Source organism: Condylura cristata, unplaced genomic scaffold, assembly GCF_000260355.1.
Source record: "Condylura cristata isolate star-nosed mole 26May11 unplaced genomic scaffold, ConCri1.0 scaffold00015, whole genome shotgun sequence".
NCBI lineage: Eukaryota > Metazoa > Chordata > Mammalia > Eulipotyphla > Talpidae > Condylura > Condylura cristata.
This window is the reverse complement of record NW_004567116.1, coordinates 15,295,826-15,309,330: the sequence shown is the minus strand read 5'-3', so window position 1 is coordinate 15,309,330 and position 13,505 is coordinate 15,295,826. Positions and strand designations below refer to the sequence as shown.

Genomic DNA, 13,505 nt, shown 5'->3' with positions numbered 1-13,505 from the left:
GCTTAGAACATAGTGGCAAGCAGGCCCCACGTAGCGATGAAGGCAACAGCTGGTTGGGGAAGCAACCAACCTGGATCTCTGGCGCAGAAGCACCCAGCCGCCTGAAACCTTCCACCAGCCCAAACTTCTATGAGAAACAAAATTTTTAACGCATGGGAGATAAGAATTGTGTTAAAGCAGTCTCAAGTTAATAGCCTACTACAGCAACTCACTCCCAGAAGATGAATAAGTCAATGAACTCCCTGGAATAGGACATTTATCAGATTCCTGACAACCCCTCAGCCCCACAACACATTTCTCAATTCATTGATCATTCAGTGTGTTGGGCAGTTTTATTCCAGTATGGTCTCAGATTCCATGGCTCGTGCCATGTTGATACCAACAGCCAGGAAAATGGCAGGAGGCCAGATGTTTGGGTCTGTCCCACCAGCCAGTCCTCTGCACATTGGGTGCCCTTGTAACCCTCATCCTCTGGCTCTGTGGTCTGGCCTGACCCGCTTCCGGGAGGTAAGACCAGGGTGGTGCAGGAGACTCACCACTATTTTGTTCAGTAAGTTGAGATGTTATCAGAAGTGAGAGAGGGTTTGTATTTTTTAAAAATATATTCACCTAGCAATCGCTGACTACCTGGAATTTGGGAAGTTTTTTCGGTGGTTGAACATTCACGAGAACTGTCATTGTTGACTTCCAAATGCTGATAATTCCTATACTGACTTTTACCTGCGTGATGTTGACCTTTGTACAACTTCTCTCTTGCTCCCTCTTCTGTGCTTTGTCACTTTCACAACTACAGCCTTAATACGATTCTCTGGTGGGTGCCAGGAAACCCTAACCTCCATGGAGAACCAGTCTCCCTTTGAGAACATGTCAAGTGCTCTTAAAGGTAAGTCTGAGGAGCTAAGTATGTGCTAACCCTGGACCCTTGGGAAGGCCTCCTCGGTGGGCTTCTCGGCCTCACCTCCAAGAGGAGGCAACAGTTGGGCAAGAGGTCACGAGACCTGCAATCCTACCGAGCCAGGTCCACATGGCTGCAGGATGAAGCCTGCTTGGCTATCAGACCGGGCAACTTGAGTAGCACAGACCTGGGACAATCCCGAAGGCACCCCTGTTGATGAGGCTGGAGCCAGACTCACCTCATAGCTGGGGGAGGGGGAGGGTGCTGGGCAGCTGGAAGCAGAGTCACCCTGAGACTTAGTGCTGCTCTTTTGTGCCTGGAGGTGGGACATCCAGCCCTTGCTGAACCCTCAGGAAAGGGTACAGCTTGCAGATAGCTGCTCACGCACCAAGTGCCAGAGGGAAGCCAGACAAATGGAAGCGATCATAGGTAGAAGCTATACCAAGAGACAGCCATACCAACCAGAAATATGGTCTCTACAAACAATCCATCCTAATGGTGGAACAGAAAGCCCCTTAAACCAGCACGTGAGGGGAAGAGCTGCGAACATGTATTGGAATTCCCAGTCTTTCCCTGACGCCCTCTTTATGCCATGCACCCAGATGGTTCTCTTTCAGGGGATAAAGGCACGTCCATCTCCAGATGCCTCTGCCGGGTTCCCAGCTCCAGCTCCTTTCTTATGGGTGGCAGAGCGAGGCCCAGAGACCAGGTTTCAGAGCTACTGTCAGTAGGACCCTGGCAGTGGGAGGGAAGCAGGATGAATCTTCACAAAGCAGAACTCAACTTGAGGGTAGGAGTGGGGTTCTCGGGTAGGATCAGTGGACATGCCCATGTTGCATGAGCTCGTGTCCCTGGATGCAGAGAATGGGGTTCACTTCCTGCACAAAGGAACCAGAGCTTTCATCAGCCTGGCACAGGGTAAGGCCCAAAGGACTAGCAACTGCCATGTTAGCAGTTTAAGGGTGCTCAGCCACCACAAGTGGGATTTGTTTTTCTGACTTTCCTCATGTCTCACTGGGCAAGCTGGGGCAGGTTCTCTTTTGTCTACTTCAGCTCCAAGGTCTTCCAAAAGGTGCTGAGGCCACGGAGCTTCACATCCTTTGCAGAGTCCAGTGTGGGAGGGAGAGTGCAAGAAAAATGTGGGCCCAGGTCCTAACGAGGCCATTTACCAGCAGGCGACTTAACCTCCACGAGCTGACTTCCTCGTTGATGTGACACTATGGTCACGCCAAGTCTCTTAGGTTCTACCTGCCTTAATCATCAATGCTGGCAGTATCAAGCCCTTCCCATTTCCCACAACATCGCTAAGTGTACTGTGTAATCGTCACAGAAGTCCTATAGAGTCGATATTATTATCATCTCCCATTTAATTTAAAACAAACAAACAAACAAAAAAACCACCATAAACCAGGTGGGAGAAAATTGATGCTTCACAGCCAAGCACGTAGCACTGAGACAGCGCTGTGCTGGCTCCAGCTCTGGCTGCTTGGCTTAAGCCCGCCCTCTGGACCTGGGGCTCTGGTCCTCCGCCCCCCACCTCCTCTGCATACACCACCTCAGAAGCTGCTAGAACAAAGCATCCAGAGAGTAAGCCATGGGCTGTTGCTACCGGGATGACCTGAATCAGGGAGAGGAAGAGTCTTCACAGAGTCTCCGATTTTTCAGGCATGTGACAGAGATGAATGGGTTGGTTCAACTCTGACCCTGTTTCCACCATCACTCTGGTGACAGTGACACACTGTCAACCTTGCTGTCTTTTGCTCCTCATGACAAACACAGAAGAGAGTCATATGCCTAGTTTAAGGTCACCCCGTCATCAGGGGCTGAGTAGCTAGGAATTAGGAAGCTGGATAACCTTACAAATGAGAGGTGTGCTGCCTCAGCCTCAACTCAGGTGAAGTCAGAAGCTCAAGTAGTGTGACCAGAATCATAAAGGTTTCAGAACTTTTATTTATTTCCAATCTTTTTTTTTTTTTAATATTCTGGGCTGCACTGTATCCAGGAAGGGGCCCCCCAGTTTCACAAAGTAGGGAATCAGCACCCGTTTCAGACTTCTGGCACTAACCGGGTAGTGCAGCAGGACTGGGACAGCTGAGCAAAGGCCCTGGACTTAGGGCTGGGGGCGAGGGGGTGGCAATCTGAGGCCTGCTCTGTGGGTCTGCCTGGCTTCTCTGCCAGAGAAGCAGAAGCTGTTGGCATCACCCACCTGATTCCCTCCATGGTTCCAGGGCTGGAAATGAACTAATTAGAGCTGATGCTGGAAAGGAACTTATTAGACATGCTCCACAATTTGGGTCTGGAGTTTCCAATCAGCCATGCAGAGGCAGCTGACAAAGCAAATGCTCCCTCACCCAGCCTCAGCAGTAATTAAATCACACGCAGGGGTCTTTCAAAGATGGAGTCTGATTGCCAACTTTAGAAAGAGAAAAATAGAAGACGGGCCAGGAGAACGGGGGGGCTGGCTGCTTCCTCCCAGGCCAACTGCGCCTGCCGGCCGCCACCACTGGCCCCAACCCTGCCATCTGCTGTTGGCTTCGTTGCTGCAAGGGCAGCTGGGTTTGGGAGGCCCCCCATCTCTGTCGAGCATCGGGCCTGGCCATGCTGGGGTCACTTGTTGGCCACGGCAGAAAGCTGGTCTCGGATGCGGCCCAGCCCGTCTAACATGGTGTCCAGCGTTCCCTTACTCAGCTCCACGGTGACTGCTGACACAGAGGGTCTGTCCCCGCACAGGCTGGGATCCTCCTGGATCTGAAAGGAGAGCACGGCCAAAGTCAAAGCCTCCCCTCTTTCTATTTACTGCCTGGACCTGTGAGTTTGACTGTTGATGAGTCTCCAAAGAGAGGCTCTTGGGAGAGAGCTACGTGGAAGCCTGGGCCTGGAGTCACTCAGTGACAGGTGAGGGCAGGTGGTGGCCCAGAGCCCAGATGAGCTTCCGTCTGCAGCCAATGACCGACAGGTATCAAGCCCTGGCTCGCACACTCCTCTGACACTAACTCAGCCTCCTGTGAGAAGACAGCCTATGCGTCCATGAGGGTGCTTGATAGAGGGGCTCTAGGCAGTCCACCAGAATGCAGGAACAATATAACAATGTCCAGTTCTGTTCCTGTCCCTTTTAAAAAAGAGGCATCTTTTTTCATTTTCTTACAGGTGCTGAGTGTTCTGAATGCCTGGTTAAGTAAAAGGTAGCCCTGCATTATCTAGTCTAAACAAGATTATTATCTAGTCCTAGACAAGATTATGTGGCTTCAAAAGACTCTGGGAAGGACCAAAAAGTGAGAAGACCGAGGAGGCAAGAGGATGTGAGCAGGTAAGTGGAGAAGTGACACTTCTGCAGCCGCTTCTGGGAACTCTGGGTCAGCCACACCGCCAGCAGTGGCGGCCTCGTCTCCTGGCAAGGAGGTGGCTGCTTGGGCGGGACATTCCCAGGAGGCTCTGAAATGCGAGGGCTCATCCTGCTGTGGTAGCTGAACTCCCCTCGGTGTCACCCTTCGGTATCAGCAAATTATGTTTCAAATGTGTTTTGTGTTGGCTTACGGATGTTTTACAGCGCCCCTGGTGTGGTAGTGCACGTATACTTTATAAATACATACTGCACTTGGGGGCGCTAATATTGTGCGTGAGGCTAGCAATTCCCAAACTTTGGACCTTGTCCTCCACGGCCCGCAAGGTGCCCCTTCTTTCTTCCTGAGGAACGTGACAGCAACCTACCTTCATCTGGAGCAGGCAGGTGGGGACGGCCATGCGGTTGATGCTGTCTGAGGAGGTTTTGATATCCACTCTCCAGTCCAGATCCACCAGGCGCGGCAGGGAGACTGTGGAGGGCACAGCTCAGCTCCCAGCTTACACCCCCTCTTTCACCAAGCCCCCAACTGGCAGCTCCGAGATCTCTACTGTACAGTGCATTCGACCCCCACAGCAAGTCTCTGAGGGAGACGGGCCTCCCCCGACTCCCTGACTGGGCCCCTGACTCCATGCCCTCTGCACTTAGTCCTGATTCATGGGGGGCCGCATCTCCCAGCTTCTGCGAGAACACCCGCCCTCCAGATGTGAGGGCAGAATGAGAATGCACAGGTAGAGAAGGGGCCTGGCCTGTCTTAGGGATGCGTGGCTCCCACAATGGCGGGAAGCGCTCATTTGAGAGACAGGAGGACAGGCCGGGGCTTGTCTCGGGTTCCACCCCTTGATGAAACGCTGGGTGGGCTTCCACATTGTAAAATGGGAATGATCTTAGCCAGCTCCCAGCCCCTTGGAAGGACCAGTGCACTTAATGCAGCAGAGAGCTACAGCACCGGCGCTGGCTCAGGGGAAGGCTAACGATCATTCATTGAACACCTACGTGTACTCAATCTTTCAAATGCATCTCAGTGAGGGTTTCATTTTTTCTAATTGAAATATAATTATTTTAGGAATTACTTCTAGTGTTTCACTTTCTGCTTTGGATATTTCTTTTTTAAGAACTACTATAGATTACATTTAGTTGATAATTAGGAAAAAAATACCCACGGGGATTATAACTGAGATGAAAAAAAAAATGTACAAAATGATGTAAAAATAAACTATTATATTATTAAAAAAAAAAAAAGACAAGGTGAAATGAAGACAAACACAATGCACTCTGGGTTTGTTCTGGGATCGCTCACCTTGGCTTCTGGGAATATTCCAGCCCCAGGTTTAGAGCCGGGGCTGGCAAGGAAGGGAGATTTCTGGTACTCACTCTGATTTGCCTGGGCTTCTGTTCTCCAGGAAGATCTGTTGAAGAGGGAAATATGAACAAAAAGCAATGGAAAAGCATGAGTTTTTAGATAATGGGGGAGCACTGGGCCTCCAACCCATCCCTGATTTTTAACCCTGTAGGCCCCTCCTGACAGGAAAGGACCATGTAACTGCTCTCTCCAAGAAGCAGTTTTTTGGTCCATTTTATTAAGTTTAGTTATGTTAAAGGCCACATGTTTTCTATTAGTTTTTCTGTTAGTGAGCATTAGTTTTCAGAGCTCACTGATCCCACTTAAATTGGATATGTCTAAAAGGATTGGCCCATTGGGAAATGGAGAATGCACAGAAGAAATGCAAAGGTTAATCAACATTTGATACCACTGATATTAAAGGCACATTATTTGAAATGAGGTACCATTTGAAATTCGTAAAACTGGGGGAGAATTTATTTTTTTAAATCCCTCAGTGCTGGTGAAGGTTTGGGGAGAGTAACAAACTACTTGGTAGAAGCTTTTTGATGGCCAACTTGATAACATAAAGTCAAACACTCAATATGTCCGATGCTTTTAGTCTGGTACAGAGATAACTAATCATACGAGTACAGTTTACTCCATAATTTGCTCATTGAAGTGAAAACTGCCAACAGCCTAAACTCCAGCACTAAGGAACTTCCTAATTATCCATGATATCTTCACGTAAAGGAAGATAGTCAGCACTTCAAGATGATATTGCAGGTAAATATTTATTGATCTGCAATAGTTACTGATGTGATTAGTACTGTAAATTGCAAACCAGCAGGTATAAAATGGCATGATGCCACTGTGTTAAAACAAAATATTAACCATGAACATGTTTCTAGAACAATATACAAAACAGAAGCATTTACCAGGGACTCTCCAGACTAAAGTACTTACACGTGTTCCAGGATGATTTTGGTCAGCAGGTTTTTGAGGTTTGGGTGGAAGTTTTCAGGAAAGAGAGCCAGGATCGCTTCGGCGGAGGACAGGCCACGGAAGGTCACCAGCCTGGTGAGGCGGTGCAGAGCCTGGAGCAGCTGCAGGGCAGATGGGGCATCCGGGGAGCGAGGTGAAACAGTGCAGGAGCAGAGATCCGAGGGCAGGGCTCTACCCAACTGCTGGGAAAGGGAGTGCCTCACCCTGGCATGGCCGAGGCTGTCACAGATGCAGATGCCACGCGCTTCCCATCCCTGCCTGTTGCTTTAGAGGACAAGTGTAGCAACTGACACAGGAAGTTGTCCACTTGCCAGACACTCTCTTCCTGCAGACAAGGGCTACCAAATCCCCTTTCCTGCAGCAGACTCTGACCTTCAGTTAACTTTCTAGCCTTTACCCGTCAGCCTGAGGCAAGTTGGAAAGTCAGTGTGTTTGTGGGGCATGCTGCACGGGTCCCCTGCTCTGGACGGAAGGACTCCTAGACACCCCAAGACTCCACACCTCCAGGCTTTCTGAGTGTGGCAGAACACTCCTTGCCTTAAGCTGTGCTGATTGGATTGCTACCAGAGGTATTGGTTCTGGTGGACTTGGGGCCTGGAATCCAGGGTGGTAGGAGTGTCACGTCCTGGCCCCTAATCTGTCACCTTGAAGGTGACAAAATGCTCCAGGCCAGCTTTGTGGGCTTCCTGTGGAATAGGAGCACATGATACTGCCCTACTAGGATGCTGTGATACACTCGAGATCCTTCTAAGTGAATCTGTAGCCAAGTGTGACCTACAGCCTTTTGTGATTGATACTGATTGGCCAAATCTAGGAAGACTCTTGGATTTAATATTCTTTGCCTTGGGACTTTCTCTGAAGTCACAGAAGGCTGCTCGGCTATAGAGGTACAACCTAGAGGTAGGCGGGTGGGAGCTAGTGGATACATATCTCTGCCTCCCTGCTACCCAGGGAACCTTCCTGGGGTGTGTTCCATATGGTTTCCTACAGGATCTCAGCAACTACTCATTAAATACCCAGGCATCTGCTCCTCTTCCCTGTTTGACATCCCCATTCCTTCCTTTGTGCTTTCCAGAATCACGTCCCAAGTTACTATCTGCACCTGCGTCTTTGCCTCAGGGTCTACTTTTGGGGAATCCAAATCAAGCTTCCAACTCACTTCCATTATCTGACTTCTGCCTTTTACTGTTCTATAGCTCACATCAATGAACAGTGCTCCACATTGAAAAATAATAGCATAGGTCCCCTTTGGATGAACTCCTGTGTTAGAAACATATTTACCCTGGAAAGATAGGCTGTGGGTGCTACCTAACTCGAGCCACCTTGCTTTTCCTCTGAACTTAGTTGAAGTCCAGTAGCACATCCTCCCCAATTATACTCCAGTCTCAAAGCTTCGGCCCTACAATGCCTGAAAATCCTGCCCTAAGCTATTCAGTTGACAATTTATCAAGATCAGCAAGCTACAGGCTGGGAAAGAAAATCACACAAAGGTTGGCTTTTATCCATACTGTCTAGGTAACAAGTCTGAAAAGGAAATAGTCAGGAACTCTCATTCTGGTATAGTTCTCCTAGCCAAGCCTCATTTATACGGAAGTGGAGATTCAAGACAATAGCTTTTTTTTTTTTTTTTTTAAAGATTTATTTATTTGTGCATACAGAACTGGGGTACAGGCCAGAGGCTCAGGGGCGGCGAGAGGCTTCACCAGAGACAGAGTGGGGAACAGAACAGGCAGATCTACGAAGTACACTGCTGAGGGGAGCAGCGGGCGGGTCAGGAGAGGTCTGCCACGCCATGTGGTCACCTCCGGGGCAGGCGGGAATCGAACTCATGCGGAAACGGCTTTAGCTTCTCAGTGCTGTGCTTTAACCCGCTGCGCCACCAGGGAGGGCCAGACAATAGCTTTTTAAGTTCAGTAACATTTAAAAAGCAGCCATATCAAATCTGCTATGGTATCAACAAACATTTCAGGGTAAGACTTCCTTGGATGTAGCAATGACAGAGAAGCCAAGAAATAGACAAAGGAGTTGAGAGCCAGTGACCAAAGGTCATTCCTGACCTCACTTACTTGCTCTGCCTCCTCCTGGGGCACAGACAGGCTGGAGCATGTGGTGTCCAAGAGCTTTTTTGAGCCAAGGGCTGAACTGGGAAAGCTCTCTTGGCACAGATGTCTGACAACATCTTTCGAGGAGGCCTACAAATTAATTCACAAAACGAAGCAAAAAACTCAGAATCTGAAAAATACATGTTTTAGAACATAAAATTGTCTCAAAAAACGGTGTGATACCTTTGGGGTTCAAGAGTTAAAGCTGCATGGGACATTTCTATTTGAGTATTAGGTGTAGTTGATGTATTTTTCTTGTTTTTCCTGTTAAGCACAACTAAAATTCTGGGTACAATATAGAAAGTAAACATACGATGACTCTAAAAGGAAAGAAGGACACAGACCTACTTTGGACCTCACCACCACAAACTGACGTGGTGGTGAGTTCCCTGGGTTTATTTTTGTTCCTATATCCCAGGCCTCCAGCTGAAAAAGAGGGCAACCCAGAATGTTAATGGGGAGAGGGAAATGAAACCTCCAACAAATATTTGCTCGCTCTAATGAAAGGACAGAAAGTTTTCAGAAAAGAACTACCCTCCTCCAGCCAAATGCCACAGAAAGAACTGTGGCCCTGGCCACAGCCGTATCAGTAAAGGCTGAGCTGGAAGCTGACTTCTATCCCTGCGAGGCTATAACAAGGTGTCCCAACACTCTTGCCAGTGTCAGAAAAGGTAAGATAGGGAGCTGATCCTTTACCCCAGCCAGGGAGTAACCTGGCCTATGACATGTGGAATTAGTGGAGACTACATGAAGCCAGAATGTCCACTCATCCCTGTCCAGTAGTTAACAAGGACTCTTATTCTGTAGTGTCAACGGGCCCAAGTGAAGAACCCAGACTGCACCTTCAACCGGTGGTAATAAGGAAGCTCTCCCTCCCCCTGCTGTGATGAGCAGTGACAGAGAAAGCCAGTAAAAACAAAAGATGTAAATAAGCTCCAGACACTCAGTGTGTAATATAAAAATGTCTAGATCTCAACTGAAAATCACCCATCATACCAAGAGCCAGAAAGGTCTCAAACAGAAAAAAAAAAAAAAAGATACCCAGTAGATGACATTACCAAGAGGACAGGTATTAATATTATCTGACAAGATACTTTAAAACACTTACAATAAAAATGTTTCAGCAGGTGATTGACAATATGCCTAATTAAAATATAAAAATGAATTAAAGTATAGAAAGTCCCAGCAAGGAAATAGGAAACATAAAGAACAAAATGGAAATTTTAGAATTGAAAAGTACATTATCCAAAATAAACGGTTCAGTATATTGGTTCAATACCAGAATGGATGGGATAGAGGAAAGATTCAGTGAAATGGAGGACAGAACAACAGAAATTAATTTAGACAGAGGAAACAGGCTGAAAATAATGAACAAGAGTATCAGGAGCTGTGGGGAGTCCTGAAAGGATAGGACAAAAGACAGCAAGACTGAAAAGTACTCACAGAAACAATGGCTTAAAACTTCTAAATTCATCTAGAGATAGAATATTGTACATTCAGAAAACTAAGTGAATGTAAACAAGTAAATCCAAGGAAATCTATGCAGAGACATCATTATTAAAATTCTGAAAAATAAAGAAGAAAACCTGGACTTACTGAGGGAGAGCCAATATCTTATCCACAACAGATTTCATATTAGAAACCACAGAAGCAAGAAAAGTATATTTTTAGTTGCTGGGGGGGCGGGGGAGAAGAGGTGTCAATCTGAAATCCTACATCCAGCAAAACTATTCAGGAATCAAGAGAAAATCAAGATGCCTCAGATGAAGAGAAACTAATACAACCTGTCATATGCCCAACCTCAAAAAAAAAAAGGATAAAAGAAGCTCTCTAAAGGGAAAGCAAACAATAAAAGAAGGAGAAACTTCAGGAAGAAAGACAGGACACGATATGCAAAATACAGTGTAAACATAGCTTTTCCTTCTTTCCAGTTTCTAAGTTTTGTAGAGAAAATATTAAAAACAATTATATTAAAAAAGAGGAAATGTGAACAAGCATAAAGGTAGATAAGCTGTTGAAACATTCACACATCACTTTAGTAATCATTTGATTATAGTGACAGACTGATAGATTTTGTATATATAATGGAACAGCTAGAGCAACTGCTGAAACAGCATTAAAAAGAAATGCCTTTTTAAAGACTGTAGATAAATCTACGTAAAATTCTATAAATTGTTCAAATAACCCATAAGTAGACAGGAAGAAGAAAAAGAAACGAGAGAACAGACATAAAACAAACCAAAAATAGAATGTCAAATCTAAGGTGTAACACATCAATAATTACATATTGATAATAAACAGCAAATGGTCTCTCTCTATGTGTATATATGAAATGAAGACAAATTGGCAGACTGTATATGTCTGAATCAAATTCTCTTTAAATATAATGACAGAGACTGGTTTAAAAGTAAAAGTATAGAAACATATACAGCATGCAAATTTTAAAGGAAGCATCAGTTAAATCACACAGTAAAGAAAATTACCAGGGAGAGAAACAGACATTATATAATGATAAAAGATTCTACTTGTTGAGATATTCTAAACATGCAAGGAACTTAACAAGGCAGCAGCAAAATATGTGAAGCAAAAAAAAAAAAAACAAAAAACAAACAACAGAAAGGAAAGAGAAAAACCCATAAATATACATGGAGACGTCAACACCCCTCTTTCAACAACTGATAAAACAACTTGACAAATATTCAATAAGGACACAGAAGTACTCAACACCACCACCATCAGTCAATCTAATTGACATTTATGGAGCACTCTACTCAGAAACAGCAGAATATACATTCTTTACAAGTGCCCACTGAACATATATCAAAATAGATCATATTCTGGGTCATAAAATAAACCTCACTAAATTTAAAAGAACTGAAATCACTAAAGTGTGTTCTCAGTAGCTACAATGGAATCAAACTAGAAATCAATAACAAACATAATAGGAAAATCTCTAAATATTTGGAAGCTTAAGCAACACACTTGCAAATGATCAATAGATCACAGAGAAAGAAGGACACTTTAAGAAGTTACACTGAGTGAGTGGAAATGAAAAGACAACACAATTTGTGCAACATGGCCACAGAGGTGCTAAAAAATTTTTATAGCATTAATACATTAATTATTTTCTAATAATTAGAAAATAAAAGTCTCAAATCTAAACCCCCACCTCAGGAACCTAGAAAAAGAAGAGTATCACCATAAATCCAAAGGAAGAAGGTAGATTTTCCCTGGAATAAATCCCACCTGGTCATAGTGAATAATCTTTTTCATATATTGCTGAATTCTATTTGCTAATTATTTTATTAGAGATTTTTGCATTTATTTTCATAAGGGATATTGGTGTAGTAGTAGCTGTTTTTGTACCATGATTTTGGTATTATGGTAATACTAGCTATATGAAATTAATTGTGAAGTGTTCTTTCTTATTGTTTTCTAGAAAAAATTTGTAAAGTTAATTCTTTAAATGTTGTTTAGAATTCTTCAGTGAAAACATGAGAGATCATTGGAAACAATGGAGATTATTGGAAATTTTTAAATTATGAATTTAATTTCCTCAGTAGTTCTGAGCTTTATAAAAGCAGGAACAAAATACCAGATGGTTGGGTAACAAATAAGATAACAGATTTGAATATGCTGCACCAGTGCACCAGACTAAGTCTCTGGGGCTAACTTTCCTCAATAGTTACAGGGCTGTTGAAATGATCAATTTCATGTTGGGGAAGTTGCATTTTTTTAAGATTTATTTTTATTTATGCATACAAGAACTGGGGTGTAGGTTAGAGGATTCATCAGAGATAGTGGGGAGCAGAACAGGGAGATCCCCTGAGTTACACTGCTGTGGGGAGCCACACGCCGGTCAGGAGAGGTCTGCATTGCCATGTGGGTCGCCTTCCTGGTTGGGATGGAGCTCATGCTTCAGTGGCCTTGGAGAGCTTGACAGTGCTGAGACTTACTACCCCTTGAACCACCGGGGAGCCCCCCCACCTGTAAGTATTTTTTAAGTAAGTGTTCCATCTTGTTACATTGTCAAATTTATGTGTATGAGTTATTTGTATTCTTATTTTCCTTTTTGCCCCTCTTATTTTCCTTTGACATCTACAGGGTCTATAGATATGCTCTGTTGCATTCCTGATATTAGCCATTGGTATCTCCTCTTTATAACTTTGTCAGTCATGCTAAATGTTTGTCAGTGTTATTGATCTTTTCAAAGAACTTGAAGGGGCTATGGGATGAAATGGGAAAGTGGCAAGGCGAATGTAGGAACTATCCTAATGTCCCATCCTGAAAGTTAGCTCCAGAGACGATTACTGTGGGGCACTGGTGCAGCGTATGTAAGTCTGATATCTTACTTGCTCCCCAACCATCCGATATTTTGTTCCTGCTTCTAAAAGCTCAGAAAGGCGCAACGATCTGCCCAGTGTGACACAGAGATACAGTAGAGGAGTTGTTCGTCCAAATCAGGGTCCATTTCTTCCCAATTCCTGCTCCGACCAAATTCCCGAGGAAAAAACGCTCACCTAACGCTGTTCCCACCCCTCACGTTTACCTTCAGCAGGCTTTGCAGCGCGGCAAAATTTTCCGCTGTCAGAGCAGCCATCTTGTCCAAGTCATGTGACCAAGATACGCCGAGAAAGTTGGTCACATGTTTCATAGAGCTGCGGGGCATGCCGGGGGCTGTAGTTCTTAGGGAGGCAAGCGGTGCCCGGACTGTGGCGCGATGAAATGGGTGGGACCGGGCACCACCCGAAGCTGGAGTACTCAACCCGGAATTGCTAGGACCTTGACGTTGGGAAGACTAAGGCGCGGGAAAGGAAATTCATTATCCTTGTCCGTTTACCA

General features: G+C 45.2%; 1 protein-coding gene across 1 annotated transcript; it reads right to left on the bottom strand.

The window, feature by feature from the left end:
- Positions 1-2,842: 2,842 nt before the first annotated feature.
- Positions 2,843-13,272, bottom strand: COMMD9 (COMM domain containing 9). The gene is made up of 6 exons (XM_004682906.2): positions 13,213-13,272; positions 8,628-8,753; positions 6,523-6,662; positions 5,610-5,644; positions 4,604-4,707; positions 2,843-3,643 (listed from the first exon to the last, which is right to left on the bottom strand). The coding sequence occupies exons 1-6, from the start codon at positions 13,261-13,263 to the stop codon at positions 3,503-3,505; spliced, it is 597 nt and encodes a 198-aa protein (XP_004682963.1). The 5' UTR covers positions 13,264-13,272; the 3' UTR covers positions 2,843-3,502.
- Positions 13,273-13,505: the final 233 nt, after the last annotated feature.

Excerpts from the sequence above, each read along its gene's own strand:
- COMMD9 (XM_004682906.2), bottom strand. The coding sequence starts at position 13,263 with ATGGCTGCTCTGACAGCGGAAAATTTTGCCGCGCTGCAAAGCCTGCTG. Across the intron at positions 4,708-5,609 it reads AGAAGCCCAGGCAAATCAGA|TCTCCCTGCCGCGCCTGGTG; the intron begins GTGAGTACCAGA and ends TGCCCTCCACAG. Across the intron at positions 3,644-4,603 it reads CCTGCCTGCTCCAGATGAAG|ATCCAGGAGGATCCCAGCCT; the intron begins GTAGGTTGCTGT and ends CTCTCCTTTCAG.